Source organism: Trichechus manatus, unplaced genomic scaffold (assembly GCF_000243295.1).
Source record: "Trichechus manatus latirostris isolate Lorelei unplaced genomic scaffold, TriManLat1.0 scaffold00011, whole genome shotgun sequence".
Taxonomy (NCBI): Eukaryota; Metazoa; Chordata; class Mammalia; order Sirenia; family Trichechidae; genus Trichechus; species Trichechus manatus.
Genome location: NW_004443947.1, coordinates 7,497,808 through 7,512,754, shown reverse-complemented (window position 1 = coordinate 7,512,754; position 14,947 = coordinate 7,497,808). Strand labels below are relative to the sequence as shown.

Below are 14,947 nucleotides of genomic sequence, written 5' to 3'. Positions count from 1 at the left end.
GGAGTTGATTCCGACTCATAGCAACCCTATGAGCAGAGCAGAGTAGAACTGCCCCGTAGGGTTACCAAGGGGTGGACTCGAACTGCCGACATTTTGGTTACCAGCCGAGCCCTTAACCACTGCACCACCAGGGCTCCCTCATAAAGATTACAGCCTAGGAAATCCTATGAGGCAGTTTTATAGGTTGCTATGAGTCAGAATCAACTCCCTGGCCCATAACAACAACAGGGGAAGAGGAAGAAAAAAGAGGAAAGCAGAGAGAAAGGGGAACGGAGAGAAGAGAGTGAGTGAAGTGGGGTGGAGGTGAGTGCAGTGAGGGAGGAGGGTGGAGGGGAAAGTGGAACAGAGCGGGAGACTCTTTCGGGGTGTGTCCCTCCTTGCCAAACAATACTCTAGAAGTACCCTGCGCCCTTAGGACACTGCGGTGCCTTGCCGTTGCCGGGAGCCCCACACCCACCAGGGCCCCAGAAGCGTGAGCTTCCCCGCCCTGACGCCGCCCCCTTCCCCTGCCACTTCCTCTGCTAGCCCTGCCTGCCCCCCACTCACCACTTCCTCTGCATGAAAAGCCATCCCTAGGCTGAGGCTGAGGCTGGCCTGGGGAGAAGGGTCATGTTCCTGTGCACAGCTCACAGGGAGACACCATGAAGTGACCCTGGCCCTCTCCTCCCAACAAGCTGCTTCATCTCTCCCTCTGTGCTGTGCAGGATCCTGGCCAGAGAGAGCTGGGTGTAAGTTCCGGCCCTTCTGTAGACAAGCTGTGTGGCCTTGAACAAGTCACTGCACCTCTCTGGATCTCCGCCTCATCAGGTGTGGAGTGGAGACACCAACTCCTGCCCTTCATAGGGACAGAAGAGTAAATGATGGAGAGATAAGAAAGAGTAAAAGTCCATTCCCTACTCATTTATCTTGTTTACCTTACAAAGCACAGTGCCTGGCACACAGTAGGTACTCAATACATGATTCTAATGGCAAACATTTATTTGAGCTCTTCTAACATCCTGGGGAGTCCCTGGTTGGTGCAAACGGTTAACATGCCTGGCTGCTAACTGAAAGGCTGGAGGTTTGAGTAAACCCAGACAGAAGTGCCTTGGAAGAAAGGCCTGGTGATCTACTTCCAAAAAATCAGCCATTGGAAACTCGATGGATCATAGTTCTGCTCTGACACACGTGGGGTCACCATGAGTTGGAGCAACTTGACGGCAACTGGTAGTGTCATGGGTTGTCCCATTTCAACCTCCAACAGCCCTATGAGGTAGAACTATTACTATCGCCATTTTGCAGCTAAAACGAAACTGAGGCACAGATAAGTAAATTCCCCAGGATCATACAATCTACAAGAGGCAGAACCAGGCTTGAACTCTAGGAACTCATTCAGAGTCCTGCGCCATCTCTGATCTCTGGCAAATGTGAACTTCCCTTCTTGTCTCACCCTCTATCCTATCTTTCCTCCTATCAGGCCTTAGCACCCCCCTAGAATCTTCCATGCCTCCTGCCCCCATGTACAACATCCCCTTCTCAGTCACTTCCCTTGCCTGGGCTCTGACTGGGCCCCAACCACAGCTCTGGCCTTCCCTGCCACACCCACCTGCTCAGCCACCAGGGCACAGCCACTGCGACTTAGGCTTCACTCATCATGGTCACCTTGGCCTTGGGCAGCCAGGAAGCCTGGCTCTGGCATCTCCCAATTGTGTGGTCATGGCCTCTTCCCCCTGCCAAAACTTGCCCCTTTCTAATACTGCATCAGCTGACCTGGTCAGGCCCCAGGGGACTTGGGACATTAGCTGTGGTCAAAAATACCAAGTCCAAATTCCTCAGCTTGACATTCAGGATCCTCTTGACTTGGCCCCCCTAATAATCTTCCAGGTCTAGCTCCCACAGGCCATGCCCAGCTCCCAAACCCACTGAGCACTGGGCCTGAGAGGGCAACAGAAATGGGTGGAGGGGGCAGCGTAGCAGCAAACAGTACAGGCCAGATCTGCACTGTCCAATACAGTAACCACTGGCCACATGTGGTTACTGAACACTTGACAGGCAGCTCCCCAGACTGAGATGTGCTGTAAGTGCAAAACCACACGCCAGATTCCAAAAACTTAGTATGAAAAAGTATATATCCCATTAATTTTACATTAACAGCATGCTAAAATTAAACTATTTTGGATATTCTGGGTTAACAACAATATACTATTAAAATTAATTTCTCCTATTTTTCTTTCCTTTTTTGAATGAGGCTACTAGAAAATTTTATGTCATACTGTGGTGACTTGCAGTTTGTTGTGATGCTGGAAGCTATGCCACTGGTATTTCAAATACCAGCAGGGTCACCCACGGTAGACAGGTTTCAGTGGAGCTTCTAGACTAAGACAGACTAGGAAGAAAGGCCTGGCAATCTACTTCTTAAAAATCAGTCATTGAAAACCCTAGGGATCACAACACAATAGTGTCTGATACAGTGCTGAAAGATGAACCCGTTGGTTAGAATGCCTTCAAAACACAGTGGCCGCAACAATGGACTCGATCATACCAACGACCATGAAGATGGCACAGGACTGGGCAACGTTTCGTTTTGTTGTGCATGGGGTCGCCAGAAGTCAGAGCTGACTGTACAGCAACTAACGACAACTAGAAGATTTTAAATTACGTATGTAGCTCACATTATACTTCCATTGGACAGCACCTGCCTGATGGCTGCTCCTCAGGTCCAGCAGTTGTGGCCTTGTAGGATGCAGGCCAGAAGTACCTGCTGATCTGATGTTTCCAGAAAAGACAGAAATCTAGGCTTTTACGTGAAATCTCCGGATTTTGAAATAATACTGGCAATCAATTTAATTTTGGAGCCAGACAAACCAGTCTATAGGCTTACCAGGCTGAAGCCTTCCTCTCTCCTGTTGAGGAAGCTGACCCTATCCCACTGTACCAGACAATACTCTCATCCCAGTCAGCACCTTCCTCTCTCCTTCCCCAGGACTCACTGAAAGCAACAGGGGAGATGCTGGCTTATCCCAAGCACACACTGCAGGCCAGGAACTGCTAAGCCCTTTGTGTGACCTGCTCGTTTAATTCTCACAACATCTGTGTGGGGTGGGGATTAGTATCAGCCTCACTGTACACCTGGGGAAACTGAGGCTCAGAGATGAGGCACCTGCCTGATATTACACAGCTTGGTTAGTGGAATAGCCAGGATTTGAACCCTGGCCTATGTGGCTGCAAGGGCCAAGTCTTTCATCACACATCAGCGACTTGACACACATAGGTGAGCAAACGCTGCTGGCTGAACTGAATCAAAGCACGTTCATCTACACGAGGCATACAGATTCTTAATTGCGGGTGCTTTTGCCACCCTCCTCCCCGGGGACATTTGGCAATATCTGGAGACATTTTTGGTTGTTATGAGTGAAGGGTGCTGCTGGCATTTGGTGGGTAGAGGTAGTGAGGATGCTGCTAAACATTCTACAATGCACAGGAAAACTCCCCACGACAAAGAATAACAGGGCCCAAAATGTCAATAGTGCCGAGGTGGAGAACCCTGGCATGAGAGATTAGCTATAAACACTAAAATTAAGTGCGTTAAATCATGGTAACCAGCCAGGACCATTTCTGTTTGGTACCAAGGAGTCCCTGGGTGGTGCCAACAGTTAATGCGCTTGGCTGTTAACTACAAGGTTGGAGGTTTGAGTTTACCCAGAAGTGTCTCAAAAGAAAGGCCTGGCAATCTACTTCTGAAAAATCAGCCAGGGAAAGCCCTGTAGAGCATAGTTCTACCCTGATACACAAGGGGTCTCCATGAGTCAGAATTGACTCCACAGCAACCAATACTGGTTTACCAAGAGCATCAACAATAATAAATTTATCTTTGTTTCCTGAACACTTCCTGGATGGGGATGAAGTACTAAAGATATCTCCTCCTTACAGCCTAGCTTTGAGAAAGCTGCCATTCTCACCTCCATTTTACAGACAAGAGCCAGGGGCTCTGAGGGGGAGGCAAGTTGCTGGGGGTTCAAACAGCCAGGACTACTGCCCAGATCCTAGTGAACCCCAAATCTCTTCCCCAACCACCAGCAGCAGGGCCAGAAGTGACCATCCAGGGCTGCTCTGGGGCCCTGACTGGAAGCTTCTGGGGATGTCCCCCTAGTGTGGGTAACATCAGGCCAGGAACCGAGAGGTCCTGGATGGAGTGGGGGCTGGGGTCCAGCTGGTTGTTTGGCTTACTTCAACCTGGCCTCTTTGGAAAAAAATAAAAGCCGCTGCCATCAAGTCCAACTCATGGCAACCCCATGTGTGTCAGAGATCACCAGGCCTCTCTTCCATGGCACCGCTGGGTGGGTTTGACCCACTAAACTTTAGGTTAGTAGTTAAGTGCAAACTGTGCCATGCAGGGCCTTGGTCTCTTTGAAGCCAACCAAAAAACTTCTCAGTGCACCAAGTGTTACATTAGCACCCAAGCACCCCCACTGGGCAGGCGTCATCCCAGTAGGGCTCAGACTACCTCGCTGTAGGACTGCTTCAGGAACCTCTCACAAGAGCATGGGTTCTGTCTAAAAATACTTGGCTGAGCGGAAATCAGGTTACTGCCCAGGGGCAGAGCTCTTTCCGGAGCAGGAGGGGAGGCACATCGGAGCCTCCAGAGGAAGTGGAAGCCCAGCTTTAACAATATTAGGCAGGAGAGGAGGTGAAGGGAGAAGGTCCTGGCCCGGGAAGGGGACAGCTCACACAATCACTTAACCTCGGCTTTGTCTAAGCTCTGCGGGGGAGGGAGGGCCAGGGGACAGGATGTCACACTTGAAGGATGCAGGTTGACAATCACTCCAGGAAGCCAGCCTGGATTCAGAGAGCACTTGAGGTCTTCTCTCCCCTGGTGTTCAAGAGGGTTCAGGGACTGGCCCTCAGCAAGAGCAAGGGACAAAGGGAACTCTATTGTTATATTTTAACATTACTTTATTTTTAAAATCACAGATATGCATACCCTTTGACCCAGTAATACCCTTCTGGGAGTCTAGCCTAAAAAAATTATTTAAGATAGTGAAAGAACTTAATGAACAAAGCTGTTCATCAACATACAGTAAGTTCTGCTATAAGGTTTATTTTGAAAATGCAAATCTTGTTCCAAGGCCATTGATATATTGTTGTTAGTTGCTGTGGAGTCTATTCCAACTCATGATGACCCCATGTAGGCTGAGCAGAACTGTGCTCCATAGTTTTCAAGGCTGTGACCTTTCAGATGCAGATTGGCAGGCCTGTCTTCTGAGGCACCTCTGGGTGGGTTTGAACAGCTAATGTTTAGGCTAGTAGTCAAGCACTTAACAGTTTGCACCACCCAGGGACTCATCTGGGAACAATTTTCTCATAATACTAATGTTATGTTTTCTTATGCCCAGTTTTGTCTGCCAGAAACACTAGGTGAAGGCAGAAAACCGCACCAGCTGAACCGAGATGTAAAGGAATACACCAAATGCGTGCACACACACACAACTCAAACATCTGTCAGCTACCTATGTAACACACCCATTCACATCTGGTGGCACAACTGCTCATCTAATTCCCAATAATCTTCCTTCCACCATGCCGCAGTAACTCACAAGCTGCAATCCTTGCTGCACCCACATCCATAAGCAAACTTTAGGTCTTTTTCAAGATAAAGTATCATATTTATTGTAGTACTTATGTATTTCCTATCCGTTGAGCATAAGTAAAACTATGCTACTCAATAGCCAAAAGGTAGAAACAACCCAAGTGTCCATCGACAGATGAATAACTAAGCCATTGCTGTCAAGCTGATTCCAACTCATAGCAACCCTACAGGACAGAGTAGAACTGCCCCATAGGGTTTCTAAGGAGCGGCTGGTGGATTTGAACTGCTGACCTTTTGGTTAGCAGCCAACTCTCAACCACTGCACCACCAGGACTCCATGAACAGATAAACAAAATGTGGTATATTCAAACAATGGAATATTGTTGTTATTATGTGCCTTGGAGTTGATTCCAAACCATAGCAACCCTATTGGACAGAGTAGAACTGCTCCATGGTGTTTCCTTGGCTGTAATCTTTATGGAAGCAGATCACCAGGTGTTTTCTCCCGGGGAGCCTTGAACCTCCAACCCTTCAGTTAGCAGCCCATCGCTTAACCACTGTGCCACCAGGACTCCTGTGGAATGTTCTCAGCCCTAAAGACGAATGAAGTCCTGACACATGCTATGACATGGATGAACCCTGAAGACATTATATGAAATGAAATAAGCCAGACACAAAAGGACAAAAACTGTACGATCCCACTTATATGAAATATCTAGAACAGGCAAGCGCATAGAGAAAAAAGCTTATTAGTGGTTGCCAGGGGCTGGGGAGGGGGAAGGGGAATTATTGCTTCAGGGGTACTGAGCTTTTATTTAGAGTAATGAAAACTTTTGGAAATAGATAGTGGAGATGGTTGCACAACATGGTGAATGTAATCAATGTCACTGAATTTATAAATGGTTAAAATGAATTTAAAAATGGTTCAAATGTCCATTTATTTGTTACATATATATTACCATAATTAAAGAGAAAATAAAAAGAATGTGGGGACTAGAGTCAGATTGACCTAGATTAACATCCTGGCTCTGGTACTGAGTGTCATGCTCTTAACCTCATTTTCCCCAGAAGCCCTCTGGTTTTTCTCACGTGATTTTACACAGCACAGTGATATTCAGGAACGCTTATGTCACATTACAGCAGAACGGTGTTACATAAGGGCTTAGCACAGTGCCTGGCACATGCTAAGCATTCAAGTGATTTTTACTTATTAACAGTAAAACAAAATTACTTACATATCCAATAAAGTTAGGATCGGGTACCTGTAAAGCACTTAAATAGAAGCAAAGGCTTTAAGAATGAAAGATGGTATTAAAAAAACCTGTAAATATGTATGACTACAACACCACATTAAAAAATTATCATAATATCTATAAAGTCTCAAGGGAAATACATTCAAATGTGAACAGCAATTGATGGAGGCACAGGGTGATGTTTTCATTTTTTTAAATAATATTTTATTGTGTTTTTTGTGAAAATGTACATAGCAGATTAGGTTCTCATTTAACTATTTTTATACATATTGTTCAGTGCTACTGGTTACATTCTTCACAATGTGTCAGCATTCTCATTATTTCCGTTTTGCTTGCTCTGTTTCCATTAATCTAGCTTCCCTGCTCAGCGGCATCACTAGGGTTGGTGTCACCCAGTGTGGTAACTCAGATCATCACCCTCCCCCCATGGGCCTCCTCTTGTACCAGACCATACAGAATCCTTAGTAATGTTTTTTGTACTGTTACTTGTAAATCATAATTCTCGTATATCACTCCTTCTTTTCCTTCAATTACTACTTCATTTTCAAAAAAGTTATTTATATAGGTTCACAAATACTAATTATCACAATATTGTAGCTGAAATACCAGAAAATTTGACAAAATCAGAGACTATAAAAACGCCACAGCAACAAAAACAACAGCGGCGTGCCCGCTGCGCCTGCAGATGAAACCACATGATTTGAAGCGTCATTATAATTGGGTAATGATGACAGCTCTGACCGGAGCGCATCAGAAGGTTCAAAAAAGTAAATGGGCATAGAGTTTTAGCCTTGTAGGTATACTGACGCATGTAAGCTGGGTTTACGAAAAATATTTTTGTTGTTATAACTAACTACAGGAACATTTTTATAGAAAAATAATAAATTTCTGCTGAAACACTGCATAAAATTTTATAGACAGTCATTCTGGTGTCACTCTAACAGTGTCACCCAGTGCGGTCCACACCCCCTGCACCCCCCTAGTGACGCCACTGTCCCTGCTCCCCCTTACCTTCTTATCTTTGCTTTAGGGTAAATGTTGACCGTTTGGTCTCGTATAGATGATTATATAAAGAAGCACAGTACTCATGGGTGATACTGTTTATTTTATGAGCCAATCTACTATTTGGCTGAAAGGTGACCTCCAGGAGTGGCTTCAGTTCCAAGTTTAAAGGGTATCTCGGGGGTTCGTCTAGTTTCTACTTGTCCGGTAAGTCTGCCTTTTTTTAGGAATTTGAGTTTTGTTCTACATTTTTCTCCATTCTATCTGGGACCATCTATTGTGTCCTTGATCAGAATAGTTGTGGTAGATGGGTTTCTTTTTAATTTTTGCTATTTTTTTGGTAAATTCCCTGTTTTACACTAGTGAGTACATACTGTTTTTAAACTGGCAAGATAATAAACTTTTTAAAAGCTTAAAGACAACATAAGATCAAAACCAAAGCAAATTTCAAGAAGTAAAAAAATCATCCTAGCCAGCTCGGCCAAGCCCTTGCATTTCTGCACAGTCCCTGCCCCTGTTCCGTGCACGAGTATCTGTTTTACTCGGCTGCCATGACAACAAACATGCCCCGCAGAAGGTAGCTTTTTCCACTCAACATTGTACAAAACACTTCCCCCCCTTTTTACCTCATCTTCAGAATAATTTTTTTTTCAGAATCAAGATTGTTTTAAAGATAAAAATTTTGAAGCCATGTGAATTGTAGCTTGTGAGCTCTACTTTGTATCTAGAAACAGAACGGAAATGATTTTCTTTTGTAACCAATTTGCAATCACTTAAGGGCTGAGTGAGAATGAGCCTGACCTTGTACAAAATCATTCTTATCCACCTTTTTTTCTCCTGAGGCAGACTGATAAAGCCTAATCAGAAGTGGGGCATGGGGGGAGGCTCTATGACCTGAAACTGTTAATGTTTAGGCTTTGAGCATCTACAAGACCTTCAGCATCTATAAGAAAATCTGTAATCAGAGTCCTCTCCTGACAAGTGTGTTCAGAGGAGGGGAGAGGGTGGCTGTGGTGACTTTGTGAACAGTTGCTGTTTGGTGCCGTCCAGTCGGTTCTGACTCATGGCTGGTCCTGCACCATCCTCAGGATCGCTGTTATGCTTGAGCCCACTGTTGCAGCCACTGTGTCAATCCATCTTGTTGAGGGTCTTCCTCTTTTTCATTGATCCTCTACCAAGCATGATGTCCTTCTCCAGGGACTGGTCTCTCTTGATAACATGTCCAAAGTACATGTTATCTAGATTGAGAACTAGACTCCATTTAAAAGGGCCCACATACTTTGAAAAACCAGGAGGAGACAAAATTAGTTGTGAATCAGATGAGCTCCTTTGTGTGAAACTCCCAGAGTAGTAGCGGAAGCTTAACAGGGCAAAGATAGGCAGAAATGACAACTGAAACTGATAAGGGAAAATCTGATAAGTGTGAGAGCAAAGTTCTGCATTTAGGTTTGAAAGCCAGGATAAATTGGGAGAGGGAGATGGAGTCCCTGGGTTGTGCTCAGCTGCTAATCAAAAGGTCGGACATTCCAGTCCACCCAGAGGTGCCTCAGAAGAAAGGTCTGGTGATCTGCTTCTGAAAAATCAGCCACTGAAAACCTGTGTAGTACAGATCTACTCTGACACACGGGGTCGCCATGAGTCAGAATCGACTTGCCGGCAATTGGTAATGGAAGAAACATCAGTGAGAGCCAACAGTGTGCCCTAAAAACACCGACCGAATCTCTGGAGAAAGTGGAGGATGGAGTGACCTGACCAAGGGTCCAGCTGCCCTCAAGGCGGTCAAAGCACATCTGCAGGGGCAGGCTCTGTCCTAGGCAGACAAGGACATATGGCAGGTGTCCAGTGGGACCATTTCTCTGAGCCCTAGGAGGAAAGGTACAGCTATGGAAAAGGTAAAGAAAACATGCACAGAGTATCCAAAAAAACCAAATCTGTTGCCTCGAGTCGATTCTGACTCACAGTGACCCTATAGGACAGAGCAGAACTGCAGCATAGGGTTTCCAAGGAGCAGCTGGTGGATTCGAACTGCTGACTTTTTGGTTAGCAGCCATAGCTCTTAACCACTGAGCCACCAGGGCTCCTGGGCAGAGTAGAGTGTGTTTGAAAAATTTAAAAAAAGATTGCCATCAAGTCGATTCCGACTCACAGAGTGTGCTAGCTGCTCTCAAATAATGCAGAGCCCACCAGCAGAAAAGGGTGGAAAAGCAGCCCAAATGCCATAGGTGTGAGTGACACTGAGACCCACCTCTGTAACCACAGGACCTTTGCTCCTGTGGGGGTTCTGCCCTGTAACAGGACGTGCTGGCTCAGAGTGGAGATGGTAAGGTAATAGAAGAAGCATCCTGATGGAGCTGGTTGGCCTCAAAGTTACCCCCACTCTCTAAGCCTCTAGAACAGAGCTTCTCAACCATCAAAGTGCTTAGGAATCACTTGGGGATCTTATTAAAATGCAGATTCAAATTCAGTAGGTCTGGGGTGGGTCCTGAGGTTCTACATTTCTAACAAGCTCCCAGAGGATGCTGATGCTGCTGGTCCAGGGACCCCACTTTGAATAACAGGGCTCTACACCACTGGCAAGTCAAAGAGACTAAGTCCTCACCCGGCGGCCTGGAGAGGCCCAGCTTCCTGAAAGGACAATCTTGGGATCAGAGTGGCCTACAAGCTACAGAGCCCCAAGGGGGGTGACAGCTGGTTTAGGAAGGAGGTGCCCTCCTGGACGTATACACCAGCTTTGGAAGTGGGATTCTTCCAATAAAGGTTTTCCTAAGGGAAAGGAAATCTGGGAAAGGTTGGAGTCAGGCTGTAGGTATTTGGGCCCCAATACAATTTAGAAACTCAGAATGGATCACAGGAACAGAAACCCACAACGTTCGGCTGCAAGCGTGTCTAGATTTAATCAGCTCTGCTCCACCCACCCCTCCACAAAAGCTCTCTGCTAGCATTCCTCTAGCGGAGAGGTGACTGCAGGCTGGGAGATTACCCCGCTGTGACTCAGACGCACAGAATCAAATCTGATCCCAGCAGCATTCCTGAGGCCCTGACCTCCCCTCTATGCAGTCCCGGCCCACCTTTCCAACTCTAACTTTTGACGCTACACGCCACACCTTGCCCTTCGCCCTTCCCCCTTCCCCGTCTTTGGCTCATCTTCAGGAGTGCCTTCTCCTCCATCCCAACTTCACCAGTTCCCAACACTCCCAAAGCAGCCAAGTTTCCCCCGTAGCCTCGGTAAACCCACACCATCTGCGTGGTCTCTCTTAAAAAGAATGTCTTGTATCACACTGTTTGTTTTTTGTTTTTTTTTTTTAAACTGCTCGTGCTTCGGGTGGCCCTCTCGGATGCAGGGTGCCCCTTTGTCTCCCCCTGCGGAGCCGAGCGCAGTGGCGGGCGCACAGTCAGGGCTCGAAACGGAGCTCGGTGGGCATCAGCCGTGCCCAGAGCGGGCGCCCAGCTCCCAGGGACTCAGCTGGGCTGGGTGAGGTCCCCCAAAGAACAAGGGTCACCGGGGCGAGGGCCCGGGACCCCGAGTTCAGGGCCGGGGCAGCCCCTCTGCGCCCTCCCGAGCCGTGGCCGGGGCTGCCTGAGGCCAGCACCTCTTCCTTCCGGAGCCGCTCCACGCGCCCGGGACACTCGCCCACCCGCCTCCAGCGCCCTCACCTTATAAACCTTGCCGAAGGCGCCGTCACCCAGCTCGCCCACGATCTCCCAAACCTCATTGGGGTCCAGATCCCGGCGGACGTGCTCATATTCGCGGGATTTTCTCTTCTCGAAGGTGGACAGGCGCAGGATGCGACGGAAATTGGCGAAAGCCATGACTAGGGGCGGGCAAGCCCTGAGGCGAAGTGGCGCTGGCTCGGGCTGTGGCTGTGGCTAGGCGGCCGCGAGGAGGGGGGTGGAGGACGCCGCGGCGCTCTTGGGTTCTCCCCAGACCAGCCCTTCCCCGCAGCCCGACCCGATCAAGTGCACCCTGAGCTGCTTCGCGGCGGGAGACCCGGAACCGTGCAGGCGGCCGTGGTCCCGCCCCTGCTCTGTCCAGTCCCTGCGCCCCCTCCCGAAGGCCTGCCCCGCTTGCTCCGCGCCCTCCGCCCAACCCGCGAGCCCCGGTATACGTTCCGGGGGCCCGGCCCCGCGCCCGCCCACCGGCCTGCGGCTCCACCTGCCGCTCCCCGGCAGCGCCCTGAGACCCCCTAATTGGCTGCGGGCGCTCTCGGACTCCGCCCATCGCCGCAGGGCAGTCTGGAGACTGTAGTCTCCTGCGCCTGGCTCCCGCGAGCGTCAGGCTGCGCTTTGGAGAGCTTTGGAGACCTATCGGAGGGACTGTCCCGGGTCTGGGAAGCCCACCGTGCCGCGCCGCGTGGCTCCTAGAACTTTTATGGGAAGCTAATTAGCATTTCGCGAGCGCCCACTGATTGCCGTCAGTGCCAAGAAGGCGAACAGGCATGAGTTCAATGAATCCGCCCCGCAACTTTCGCGCGAGGCTGCTCCGCTCGCCCCCACTTTTCAGATGAGGACGCCAAGGCCCGGCGGACGAAGGCACTTGCCCTGGGACACACATCCTTGCTGCGAATTCCGTGCGGGTTCCTTGGCGCGGTGCTGCCTCCTAGTGCGCAAAATGCAGTGCCTTTGCTCTTTAGAGACCAGACTTTCCCAGCTGGTTTGCTGCTTCCCAGGGCCCCCCCAGCCCCGGCCGAGGTCCACAAGGTACCCTCTCCTCCCCACCCTCTACAAGCCTGTCAGGATTGGGGGACTGGGAGAAAGAACTGCTTTGGGACTTATTTATTTCATGCTTTATGATGGTTTTGCAGACATATTTGCATATTAAAATTTTCTTACTATTAATTTCCCAGTTTTTAAAAATTTAAAAACTAAAGCCCTCTTTGACCACCATCATCCTCAGTCTCAGCCAGTTGACTCTCTTTGCTGCCACTGTTATCAGTTTGTGTCCTATACTAAAACCAAAAGAACTAGTTGCTATTGAGTTGATTCCAACTCATGGCAACTCCATGTGTTACAGAGTAGAACTGCGCTCCATAGGGTTTTCAAGGCCGTGACCTTTATGAAGTAGATCACTAGGCCTGTGATCTCAGGCGCCTCTGGGTGGGTACAACCGCCAACCTTTTGGTTAGTAGTCAGCACTTAACCATTTGTTTTGTAGGTGCTGTCAGGTCAGTTTAGACTTGCTGCAACCTTGTGTACAACGGAAGGAAACACTGCCCAGTCCTCTGCCATCCTCACAGTGTTACGTTTGAGCACATTGTTGGAGCCACTGTGTCAGTCTATCTTGTTGAGGGTCTTCCTCTTATTTGCTGACCCTCAACTTTACAAAGCATGATGTCCTTCTCCAGGTACTGATCCCTCCTGATAACATGTCTGAAGTACCTCAGTCATCTAGTGCTGCTATAACAGAAATACCACAAGTGGATGACTTTAACAAAGAGAAATTTATTCTCTCACAGTTTAGGAGGCTAGAAGTCTGAATTCAGGGTACCAGCTCCAGGAGAAGGCGTTCTCTCTCTGTTGGTTCTTGGGGAATGTCCTTGTCATCAATCTTCCCCTGGTCTAGGAGCTTCTCAGTGCAGGGATTTCAGGTCCAAAGGATACCTGCTCCTGGCTCTTCTTGTTTGGTGGTAATGAGGTCCCGCTGTCTCTCTGTTCGCTTCTCTTTTATATCTCAAAAGAGATTGATTTAGGACACAACCTAATCTTGTAGATTGAGTTCTGCCTCATTAACGTAACTGCCTCTAATCTTGCCTCATTAACGTCATAGAGGTGGGATTTACAACACTTAGGAAAATCACATATGATGACAAAATTATGGACAATCACACAATACTGTGACTCATGGCCTAGCAAAGTTGACACATATTTTTTGGGGACACAGTTCAGTCCCTGACAGTACAAGATAAAGTCTCCCCATTCTTACTTCTAAGAAGCATTCTGTTTGTACTTCTTCCAAGACAGACTTAATCATTCTTCTGGCAGTCCATTGTATATTCAAAATTCTTCACCAACACGGTAATTCAAAGGCATCAACTATTCTTCAGTCTTCCTTATTCATTGTCCAACTTTCACATGCATCTGAGGTGACTGAAAAAGAAAATACCATAGCTTGGATCAGGTGTACCTTAGTCCTCAAAGTGACATCTTTGCTTTTTAACACTTAAAAGAGGTCTTTTACAGCTGATTTGTCCAGTGCAATATGTCATTTGATTTCTTGACCGCTGCTTCCATGGGTATTGATTGTGGATCCAAGGAAAATGAAATCCTTGTTCTAAAATTGGATTATGGTGATAGCTTCACAGCTTAGTAAATTTACTAAAAATCTTTGAACTGTATACTTGATATGGGTGAAGTTTATGATATGTAAATTCTACCTCAGTAAAGTTGTAAAAAAACTGACAGACACGTGGTGGGAGATGCCTCTAGGTGGACTCAAACCTCCTCCCTTTCGGTTAGTAGTCAAGTATGTTAACCATTTGCACCACCCAGGGACTCCAGTAGGCATCCTAGTGGATGTGAACAGGCATCTTATTGTGGTTTTGATTTGCATTTCCCTAACGACTAATGATGACATCTTTTCATGTGCTTAGTGGCCATTTGTGTATCTTCTTTGGAGAAATGTCTTTTTAAGTCCTTGCCCTATTTTAATTGTTTTTTGTTTGTTTGTTTTTGTTGTTGATGAGTGTAGGAGTTCTTTGTATATTCTGGATGTTAATCCTTTATCAGATATATGATTTACAAATATTTTCTCCTATTCTGTGGATTGTCTTTTCACTCCACTGATAGAGTCCTTTACAACACAAAACTTTTCAATTTTGATGAAATCCAATTTACCTTTTTTTTTTGTTGTTGCTGGTGCTTTTGGTGTCATACTTAAGGAATCATTACCTAATGCAAAATCATGAAGATTTTCCCCTATGTTTCCTTCTAAAGTGTTATCATTTTAGCTCTTAAATTTAGGCCATTAGTCCATTTTGAGTTAATTTTTTTTAATTGTACTTTATTTTTTATTTTTTTTTATTGTACTTCAGGTGAAGGTTTACAGAACAAATAGTTTCTCATTAAACAGTAGTACACATATTGTTTTAGGACATTGGTTAACAATGCCACGACATGTCAACCCTCTCCC

At 47.1% G+C, this 14,947-nt stretch overlaps 1 protein-coding gene across 1 annotated transcript in view; it reads right to left on the bottom strand.

Annotated features, from left to right (window-relative positions):
- Window positions 1-11,892, bottom strand: part of STK10 (serine/threonine kinase 10) — a 168,022-nt gene extending 156,130 nt beyond the window's left edge. Inside the window, exon 1 of the mRNA XM_004371195.2 lies at window positions 11,476-11,892. Coding sequence (XP_004371252.1) covers window positions 11,476-11,631 — 156 coding nt within the window. The 5' untranslated portion in view covers window positions 11,632-11,892. The remainder of the gene's footprint in view (window positions 1-11,475) is intronic.
- Window positions 11,893-14,947: the final 3,055 nt, after the last annotated feature.